This window comes from Salvelinus alpinus, chromosome 32 (assembly GCF_045679555.1).
Source record: "Salvelinus alpinus chromosome 32, SLU_Salpinus.1, whole genome shotgun sequence".
Taxonomy (NCBI): Eukaryota; Metazoa; Chordata; class Actinopteri; order Salmoniformes; family Salmonidae; genus Salvelinus; species Salvelinus alpinus.
This window is the reverse complement of record NC_092117.1, coordinates 4671170-4680548: the sequence shown is the minus strand read 5'-3', so window position 1 is coordinate 4680548 and position 9379 is coordinate 4671170. Positions and strand designations below refer to the sequence as shown.

General features: G+C 43.6%; 1 protein-coding gene and 1 non-coding gene across 2 annotated transcripts in view; both read right to left on the bottom strand.

Annotated features, from left to right (window-relative positions):
• Nucleotides 1-533: 533 nt before the first annotated feature.
• The window catches only part of LOC139562249 (peroxisome proliferator-activated receptor gamma coactivator-related protein 1-like), a 45698-nt gene continuing 36852 nt past the window's right edge, over nucleotides 534-9379 (bottom strand). Inside the window, exons 10-14 of the mRNA XM_071379759.1 lie at nucleotides 9076-9291; nucleotides 3251-3329; nucleotides 2822-2943; nucleotides 2120-2271; nucleotides 534-1944 (exon numbers count right to left, since the gene is read on the bottom strand). Coding sequence (XP_071235860.1) covers nucleotides 1844-1944; nucleotides 2120-2271; nucleotides 2822-2943; nucleotides 3251-3329; nucleotides 9076-9291 — 670 coding nt within the window. The 3' untranslated portion in view covers nucleotides 534-1843. The remainder of the gene's footprint in view (nucleotides 1945-2119; nucleotides 2272-2821; nucleotides 2944-3250; nucleotides 3330-9075; nucleotides 9292-9379) is intronic.
• LOC139562729 (small nucleolar RNA SNORA50) lies at nucleotides 2470-2611 on the bottom strand. The gene has a single exon (XR_011672436.1). It is a non-coding gene; the product is annotated as a small nucleolar RNA SNORA50 (small nucleolar RNA).

The following is a 9379-nucleotide window of genomic DNA, read 5'->3' as shown; positions in this document are numbered from 1 at the left end:
GGTAAGCTAACACACTTATCTACCCTTCCCTGCTACCTTTTCAGCTATGTTAGCAATGTGGGTCGACACAAGTTAACTTAGCGATCTCAGTTCATACATTACCTCCCTTAAGTAAGTTTGGTATGATATAAAGGAATACACAGACAAGCTTTCATCTTCAATTTGACATTCCTCTTAATGTTCTGGATGAGCGCTGTGTCTGTTCCCGTCTGTAGGTTTTGGGTATGCTGGAATAAGGACCCTAGCTACGGCAATTGGGCTGGCTTTGTAGTGCCTGTCCCGAATGGCGCGTTAATGTGATTAGTCATATTGGAAGACACCATGTCAGCAGTGATGGGATTCTGTAAATGTTATATACCAATTGCAAAGGTTCAATTAAAAACTCACGTTTAGCTGTGTGGAAAATTAAAGCTGATGTTTGGTATTTGGGGGGGGCTTTTTGATAGCACTGTTTAGCTGTCCTCATGTATACTTTGAGGTAGTGATTCCGAAAGAAAAATGGTACTATGTAAATGAACACCCTTGCACAGAAGTACTTTTGTGGCTTCGCCATAGTTTTATTTGGTAGAGGTTAAGGTTTTTCTGGTTTAGCCTCCTGGCCTACTCAACGAGACAGTTTCATTTAGGCGTTAATGAACAAAAATCTTAAACAATGCCAAATCTAGAAGATTCTTCACACCCCCTTTGAAATCAGCAGTTTTCTGAGAAAAGCATGCTTCTCATCCTAATCTGTAAAATGTCTTACAACTAATTTAAATGTATTATCACTTTACACTCATTCTCCTGATGACAGGCAAGTGGAGGAGTCATTAAATACAAGCACATTAGTTTCCTCGATTAGCTTTGACCCTTTACAAAATGAGGGGAGGACAGGTGAGCAAAACCAATCGAGTCTCCTCTGGTTTCCCAGCTCTGGAATCAGTCTGTCAAGAATGAATGAAAAGCAACACAGACTGGAGCCATGTTCAAAACCAATTTTGACTCAGGTCAGTCAGTGATATACTCCAAACAAAAATCAAAATGTCAACCAGTTTAAAATGTTTGGTTTATTTAGGTTTGCGGTACATTTCTCCCAAATATCAGGGAATATTCACTTAAGTATTCCCCCCCATTTCTAAAACGTAATTTTTCCATACATTGTGGAAAATCTGATTATACATTTAAATAAATTCTTTCCTGTTAAAAAGTTTTCCATTTCATTTATTTTTTTGCTTTTAATCTTTTCATACAAATCTTCACTTCAATAGAAGGTGTAAGCTTGCAGAAACAAAAACACACAAAAAACCCTACCTAAATAAAGACCGGTAGCTATGTCACAATGCAGGACAATGCTTTAGCCAGCTGTCATTTCAAAATATTCAGAAATAACATTTCAGAGTTCATAAAGATACAGGCTTGAAACGAACATGGCATAAATGATTTCACACTTAAAACAACCCATATGACAAGGCAGACTTCCTGCCATCCAACCATTTTCAATCAATGACACGGATTCTGATGTATTGATTCAATTAATGACACGGATTCTGATGTATTGATTCAATTAATGACAATCGATTCCATCGACTTGAACATAACTTAAATGCCCTTTGAACGTCTTACAATGCTTTACTCTCATAACCCAAAATCTAAGGTAATTCTTCAGATTGCAGCTTTAAACTGTAGCTTTTATGAACCAGAAAAGAGCTACATCTGTATGTTTATCAATGTTAGCTGGCTAACGTTTTGACCATTGGTTGCGATCCACCCCTAGGTCAAGGCGAAGGCAGAGTTGAAGGTGGGAGGAGCCTGCCGCAGCTCTGAGGTAAGTCTTAGCATGGCGCCCCCAGTGGGCTGACCTCTGTTACCTCTTCAGACCTTTCTGGGCCTGCTTCAGTAAAGTGTCAAAGTCAAGTACATCAAACTTGCCCTTTGCAGGCGATGGGTCATACTCACGGTTAGAATCTGGGGGGGAAGAGAGAAAGAACATTAGTGTCACTGTTAACTCTCCTTGCGTCACTGCAATCAATGTAGGTGTATATCAAGAAAGTTGCCAGAACAATAAAGATCTATGATCATTTTATCTGAAAACTGACAACTTGTACCAGTGTTGATGACACCCCAAAAAAGTATGTTCTACCTAGATCAGCGTAGGTGGCCTTGCAGAACTGTCTCCTTCCCCCAAAGCAAAGGTCAAAGGGGAGTTCGTCGGGTTTACGGAGCTTGCCACCATTCTCGATGGCTGTGAAAGCGTCCTTCGTATCGTAGTACGTCACAAACCCATAGTTATCCCTATCACAGAGATGGAAAGCAAATATGAAAACACATGCATTAGTCAGCAAGGGTTGTATTGATTCATTAGGGCACACAATTGATAATATTTGTATAAAATGCAGAGACTACAATAAACGTCATAGTCCAGGTAGACCTGCTGGTCGGTTTCCTTCCGTTTGGTGACATGAACACTACCAATGACTACTATGTGTGTCGAGGTGTGAGTTGTTCTTAAAAGAGCCACCTGGTGGTTTAGCCAAGAGGCCCCAGTTATAAACAAGCCCGGTTGTTGCTGTAGCAGCTGTAGATTGGCCTGAGAGACCACAGAAAGGATCAACCAGGTTCAAAGACAGTGCACTGGGGGGGGGGGGTTCATGTAAAATCTGTTTTCAAGTATGGTCCAGTAAGCGTAAAACCGAGGAAAATGTTCTGTGATGAGGCAGTAAGACAGACTTGTTCTATAGACACTTGTTTTTAGTTTCAAAATGTTTTCCATAATCGTGCCTACTGAACATGAGGAATTACTCGTTGTTGAAACAAAACATGACCTATGTTTGAGAGTACTTACCCATGGTCTCTAAAGTGTAGAGTGCACTCCTCAATCTCTCCATAGAGAGAGAAGCGTTCCCTCAGCTCTTTCCGAGTCATTGTCCCCCGGATTCGCCCTACATAAACAACCCTACGCTCCTCCTGAGGGGGGAGTGAGAATGACAGTCAGATGACATTTCTTATCCTGCGCCACGATTGGCTTAATTTCTCCCCCCCCTTCCTGACCCTTCTCAGACAAATGCCTCAGTCTTCAACTGGAGGACATGCTGCGCTGGAAAACTGAACCCAAAGACACAGAACTTGACCCAGAGACAGACTGTCCCGTTCCGACTTGTTCTTCATTGATACACGAAAACCTCTTATGGAGGTTACTAAATGGGCACAGATAGCAGCAATTCTTTAAAAAAGGCACAAATCGCCAACTTCACTTGGATAGAAATGTACTCACGATCGCTTTTTCTTTGAGTCTCTTCACCTCCTGGTTGTTTTCTCTAGATTCAGGCCGGTAGCCTGGTCTGAGAGAGGGGCTATGGGAAGAAACAGAATGAGAGCGAGGCGGTCAATGTTGTATAATTTAAAAAAAATCTGTATCAATAAAGCCAAGTACATTACCCCAAGTAGTCAGGAGAACATAGTGCCTTCAGAAAGTATTCATACCCCTTGACATATTTCACATTTTGTTGCGTTACAGCCACTGTTCCGACCAGCAAAATAAAGTTTTGAACCGGTTTCAAACCCCAAAAAAACTGTTCATCATTCCTTTCTCTGTAAACCTGAAATATATTTTTTTATTTAGCTAGACAAATTTAAACAATCGGTGAGGATAGAGTAGCTTGCTGTGCAGCAGGTAAGCGATTTAATCTGTATAGAGAAATGTGTATTTTGCCATATAAGCATGGTTTAATGATAATGAAAGACAGTCAGTGTAGGGCATGAGATTCAGAAATTGAGGGTGAAAAAGCATTCCTTGAAGGGCATCTTGTTAGGACATGCATTATCTGAATTAGGCCCACAGAATTATACCTACGGAGAAGCAGCTTCTATGGAGGAACTTTGAATGTCTTTGACCTTCCGAGTTGGTTTAGCGTTGGACCAGAACTAACATTACCTAGCTAAAACACTTAGTAGTTAATAAATCCAACATGAAACCTATAGTATCCTTAACATCACTCCCTAATTTCATCAGAGGGGGAGGGGCAGGTAGCCTACACCCACTGGTAAAGACTTCCAGCTGGCAGGCAGACGCTGGAATAAGTTTGCGTTACAGTGAGGGCTTTGCATAGGCGCTTTGATTTGTGGGACTGGAAAATAACTCCTGAAAATGTAAAAGAATGCTATTAACCGGTTCCAATGCTTTTAAAATAATGGTTCTGTTCCGGAATAGTATAGATCACTTTGTTCATGGTTCTGTCCCTGAAACAGTTACAACCCTTGATTTGCACATTAAAAAAAATTCTTCAAGTTTTGTCAAGTTGGTTGATTATTGCTAGACACCCATAGATTTAAGTCAAAACTCACTATGCCACTCAAGAACTCCAGTGTATATTTCACATTGTGTTTTAAGTTATTGTACTGTAGAAAGGTGAATGTCTCCCAGTGTCTGTTGGAAAGCAGAAAACCAGGTTTTCCGCTAGAATTTTGCCTGTGCTTAGCTATATTCCGTTTCTAATTTGTAGCAACTGGGTGTATTGATACACCATCCAAAATTATTTTTTTTTACCCACCTACCAACAGGTGCCCTTTGCAAGGCATTGGAAAACCTCCCTGGTCTTCGTGGTTTGAAATCACTGCTCATCTGAGGGACCTGACAGTTGTATGTGTGGGGTAAAGAAATTGAGGCAAAATCCTGCACGGAGCCTTCACCGTGCGCTGCCACTTTAAGAGCGCACCAGCAGTCAGGGAGAAAATAAAGATGGCTCTCGGTTGGTGCGGCAGCTTGACAGTGTCCAACGCTGCAGAAGTCGTTTATGTTCAGCGTGCTAAGTTGTAAAGTGTCTAAGTCAAGTCGCCGGTGTTGCGCTCTAGGTCGTGGTTGTAATCTTTTGGGACCACTCCTGTCAATGTTCGCATGGAGTAGTAGCAACATTGTTGCGAAGCTTTGAAAAACAAACCATCAGGTGTATCAGACAGACCGTGCAACTGCAGGCCAGAAGTCAACAGCTAAGACCCCTCTCTTATGTCCCCTCTATCGCTCCAGTGCTTTTCACTGCAGACTTTCCTACGTGCTCCTTTTGATGTTCAGTGTCGGAGTATTAGTCCCCAGCCAGTCGTATTTGGTGTGACATTTTTAAGTTTGCTTGAGTTATTGTTTGAACTGTATCGATTTTGTGTGGGACTATTTACATTTGGCCGAGAAGATTGACATTGAGGCCTTTTGTTTCGTCTATGAACAAAAACTGGATGTTTTTTCCTTTGCATTATCTTTTGCCAGATCTCATGTGTTATATTCAACTACATTAATATCACATTTCCAAACTTCAAAGTGTTTACTTTAATTTTTATTGTTCAGAAATGTGGTGGGTACTTTTCGTTTGCAGGACTTGATCCTGCTGACTGTTCCAAATGTCCGAACTGAATTTGGTAAGGGCATTTATGTACTCTGTGCCGGCAGCTTGGAACGCCTTACAAAATACTTTTAAACTGGAAGAACTTGTCCCGATTGGTGTTTTTAAATCACTGATGAAGGATTGAGACCGAGTCCCTGACCTGTCAATGTTTTTAATTTGCTGTTTTATGATTTTGTTATACTCTTGAATTCTATGGTTTTTACTAGATTACTTGTAGTTTTTCATGTTGTCTGTAATTGTGTAATGACTTGGTGCTGCCCATCTTGGCCAGGACGCTCTTGAAAAAGAGACTTCAAATCTCAATGAGCCCTTCCTGGTTAAATAAATAGGGAATATGAACAGGTAACAGCACAAAAAAAACCTATGAAGATACTGTTAAACAGAACTCCTGTTGTTTTCCCCAAGACCCCCTGCCACAGTTAGAGCTCCCTCCCCATCAAACGACTTTCCCCCACTTTTGGCAGCCCAGAAGATGTTTTTCCTAAGTGTAATGATACTTTCTATCCGGTCCCTTGCTGACTTAGAGGTTTTTGCCACCCTCCGCAGTGTTCTCCATGGTACAGCAAGAGACTGGTGGGAGATTGCCCATGAACATGTCAACCTGGAAGGAGTTTCAAAACTATTCCTCTCAGAGGACTATGAGGATGAACTGGTGGAATGGATTCCCAACAGAGTCCAGGGTGAAGCAGAGACAATATGGGACGTTGCCTAATCCTATCGAGTTCTAGTCAGGAGATGGAAGGCTGACATCACTGAGGAGGAGATGGTCAAACTCATTCTTAAGAACATGGTTCCCCGCCTTGCCAGTCAACGTCAGGAACATGCGCAGAATGTGCACGATCTGGTGCGTCGTGGTGCTTCTAGCCCTTCTCAAACTCAAAACCCTGTTCCCTCATGGCGGAATGCAAACAACTCGTGGGGATAACCAGTCTCAGCCGTACGTGCCCAAGATCCAAGACAAAAGTCCAGTGACGTGCTGGAGGTGTAAAGTCACACCCTCCAGGTTCTTGCCCCCCTCTTTGGCCAGCATAAGAATTAAAAAAATGTCAGAAAGAATGGAAGACAATTGGGTCAGCCTCCATGTCCGCCATGAAGCCTTCAGACAGCACAACTAGCTGTCTCTTCTATTTCGCAACTATTGGGAACTCTTGACTGTTAGGAACTGGAGGAAGGCCATAAATCGACAATACAACTTACACCCTGATGCACGAGGTCCCTGTAGCAAAATATGGCATTACCCCATGAGGAGCTTCAAACCTTGGAGGAAGGACCATTGTACTTAGCCATTGGAAAACCTACCACTCCCTCAGGCTGGATTTATATGAAAATAAAGCTGCATGAGATTAACCTTCCTGTGGCTATTCTTGCAGATACGTGCCTTGCATTTGCTGTAGTCCTTGAATGCACTTCAGTGGACTGACCATCTCGATGTCCGAACCGTCATATCAGCTGCGCTCTGACCATTCCTGGCCTCATCCATTTCAACCTGGAAATGCACTGAATTCAGGCTGGAGCCTGCTACCTTATCCAGAGTACTGGCTAGGTCAAGACAGACAAAAACAAGTTCTACCAGTGAAGCAAGGGAACCAGGCTATCACCCAGTTTACAGCCGTACCCCTCTTATCCGAGAGCAAAAGCAAACTTGATGCCGATTTCTACATCAAACAAGCATGTCTGTCATAACGACAGGTGGCAGCTCTCCCAGATGTTGGAGAGGAACAGTGAGGTCTGAACTCTTACCCCCAGACAGTCTCCAAACTCTCCAAATCAAGACCCAGCATGAAGTCCATAAAGCAGCGTCCCTACAGGCTAGCCCCCGCCAATCTGGCAAATCTCAAAAAGCATATTGGATAATTGAGTTGTGGAACCTTTTTAATGGATGGGCTTCGACCAGTTGTCCTGATTCCAAAGAAAGATGGTGGATATCGATTCTGTGTAGACAGGAAGCCGAATGCCATAAAGCGATAACTACCCTCTACCGAGCATTAATGACATACTGGAATCTCTGGCAGGAGCATCCATCTTCAATAACCTGGATCTGAACAGCGGATATTGGCAATGGATCCCGCCAGTCAGGACAAGACTGCCTTTGTCACCCCTCCTTCAAAATCACGCCTTTTGGTTTGAAGAACGCTCCAGCAACCTTCTAAAGGCTAATGGAGACCCCGTTTAAACGCTACTTTAAATGTGTACATGACACTGCAACAAAGTTTCCCCATGGGGACAATAAATTGAGTAAGAAAGTCCTGGGGGATCTGAGAGGAAAGTCTTGTGTATCTAGTTGGAATCATAATCTATTCCTGTCACTGACCATCTGCAAGACAGTCTGTCTTCGACAGAGTAAAGTGTTATTTCTGCTTGCCAGAACTAACAAAGTTCCTTGGTCATGTGATTAATGCTGAGGGTATCCATGTAATCCAGCCAAAGTTGCAGCAGTTCCCAATTCCCAGATCCCTCAAGGCTTTTCAGCGCTTCCTGGGTATGGCACCACGTATTTGTGACGAAGCACTCAACCACCTTAAGGGAGTGAAATTCCGCTATGTGTCTGGATGATGTGTGTGGAGAGCACAGCAGAATGATTCCGCCATCATGGCGATCCACAAGAGTCTGTACAACGCAGACTTGTCTCGCGTCAATGAGAAGTTCAATACTTTATCCTGAATCATGCTGCAAAACTCCAAGAGGAGAGGAAACACATAGCACCCATTAGTGTGTCGTCATCCCCTCTACATTGACTGACCAGATATCCAAGCTTATCATGAGTAGCCATCTTGGCGTTTAAGCCCTACGGAAAATTACAGGAGGCGGCTTACCTGGCCAGGCATGTGGGTTGATACCAAGAAGTTTGTACAGCAGTGTCAAGTCTGCAGTTTTGCATTTCTGGCAGCAGACCGAAGTGAACCAACCAAATGAAATGCTGGGAATTGACCTCATGGGACCTTTTCCTCCCAGCCAGGGGACCCAGAATGAATGTTTATTGGTGGTAGTGGACATCTACACACTGTGTGGAGTCGTTTCCCCCCCAACAAAGCCACTGCATCCGCCATTGCTCCAATTCTGTGAAGGGAGGTCTTTACCAGAGTCAGGTTTCCAGACCAAAATCTGACCGAGGTCCGCAGTTAATCTCAGGAATCTACAAAGAGGTCAGTACCTACTGGGGTGTAGCTGCCAAGCTGACCACTGCCTACCATCCTCAGACAAACCTGACGAGAGGGTAAACAGCACCCTGAAGGGGATGATTGCTTCATTTGTGGAGGACCAGCACACAAGGTGGGATCAGCGTCTTCCTGAGGTTTGCTTTGCACTGAACTCAGCCTTGCAAAGTCCCAACATTTCACCTGACTGACCAGCGTTTGATGCAGTACACCACCACCACACCTTGCTAGCCACAGCAATACAGCTATTCATTATTGAATCATATTAAACACAGAAATAGTCCATGCAACTTGTGAATGCAAATACTTACTCTTGCCATAACGGAGTTGAATAATCAAGACATTTATGCTTTTCATTATTATTAAATAATTTCTGACATGGTTGTGTGTAGGCCAGTGGCATCTTAAATTCAGGCTGTAGCAAGAAAATGTTTAAGTCCAGGGGTGAATCATTTCTTTAGGCAATGTACACAGACTGCATGCGGTTAATTTCCACCGATTATTTTAGTTTTTTACCCCACGGCTGTTCACAAGAAAAGTGCTTTAATTACCTGCGTGGACTCCTGCCTCTGCGCCACGCCCGTCTGTGGGGAGAGCGGGAACGGGACCTACTCCAGGACCCAGACCGGGAAGAGGAGTAGGAATAGCGCCGCCTGGGAGGAGAGCGGGACACGGAAGGAGAGGAGGAACGAGAGGAGGAACGAGAGGAGGAACGAGAGGAGCAAGACGAGGAACTGGAGCTGCTCTTAGAGTGACGAGGCCTGTACCTGGAGGAGAGAGGGGAATCTGTCAGTGATGTCAGATGACGGACGGACTAGATATCGCCATTAGTCATCGGTTTACATGTGACATCAC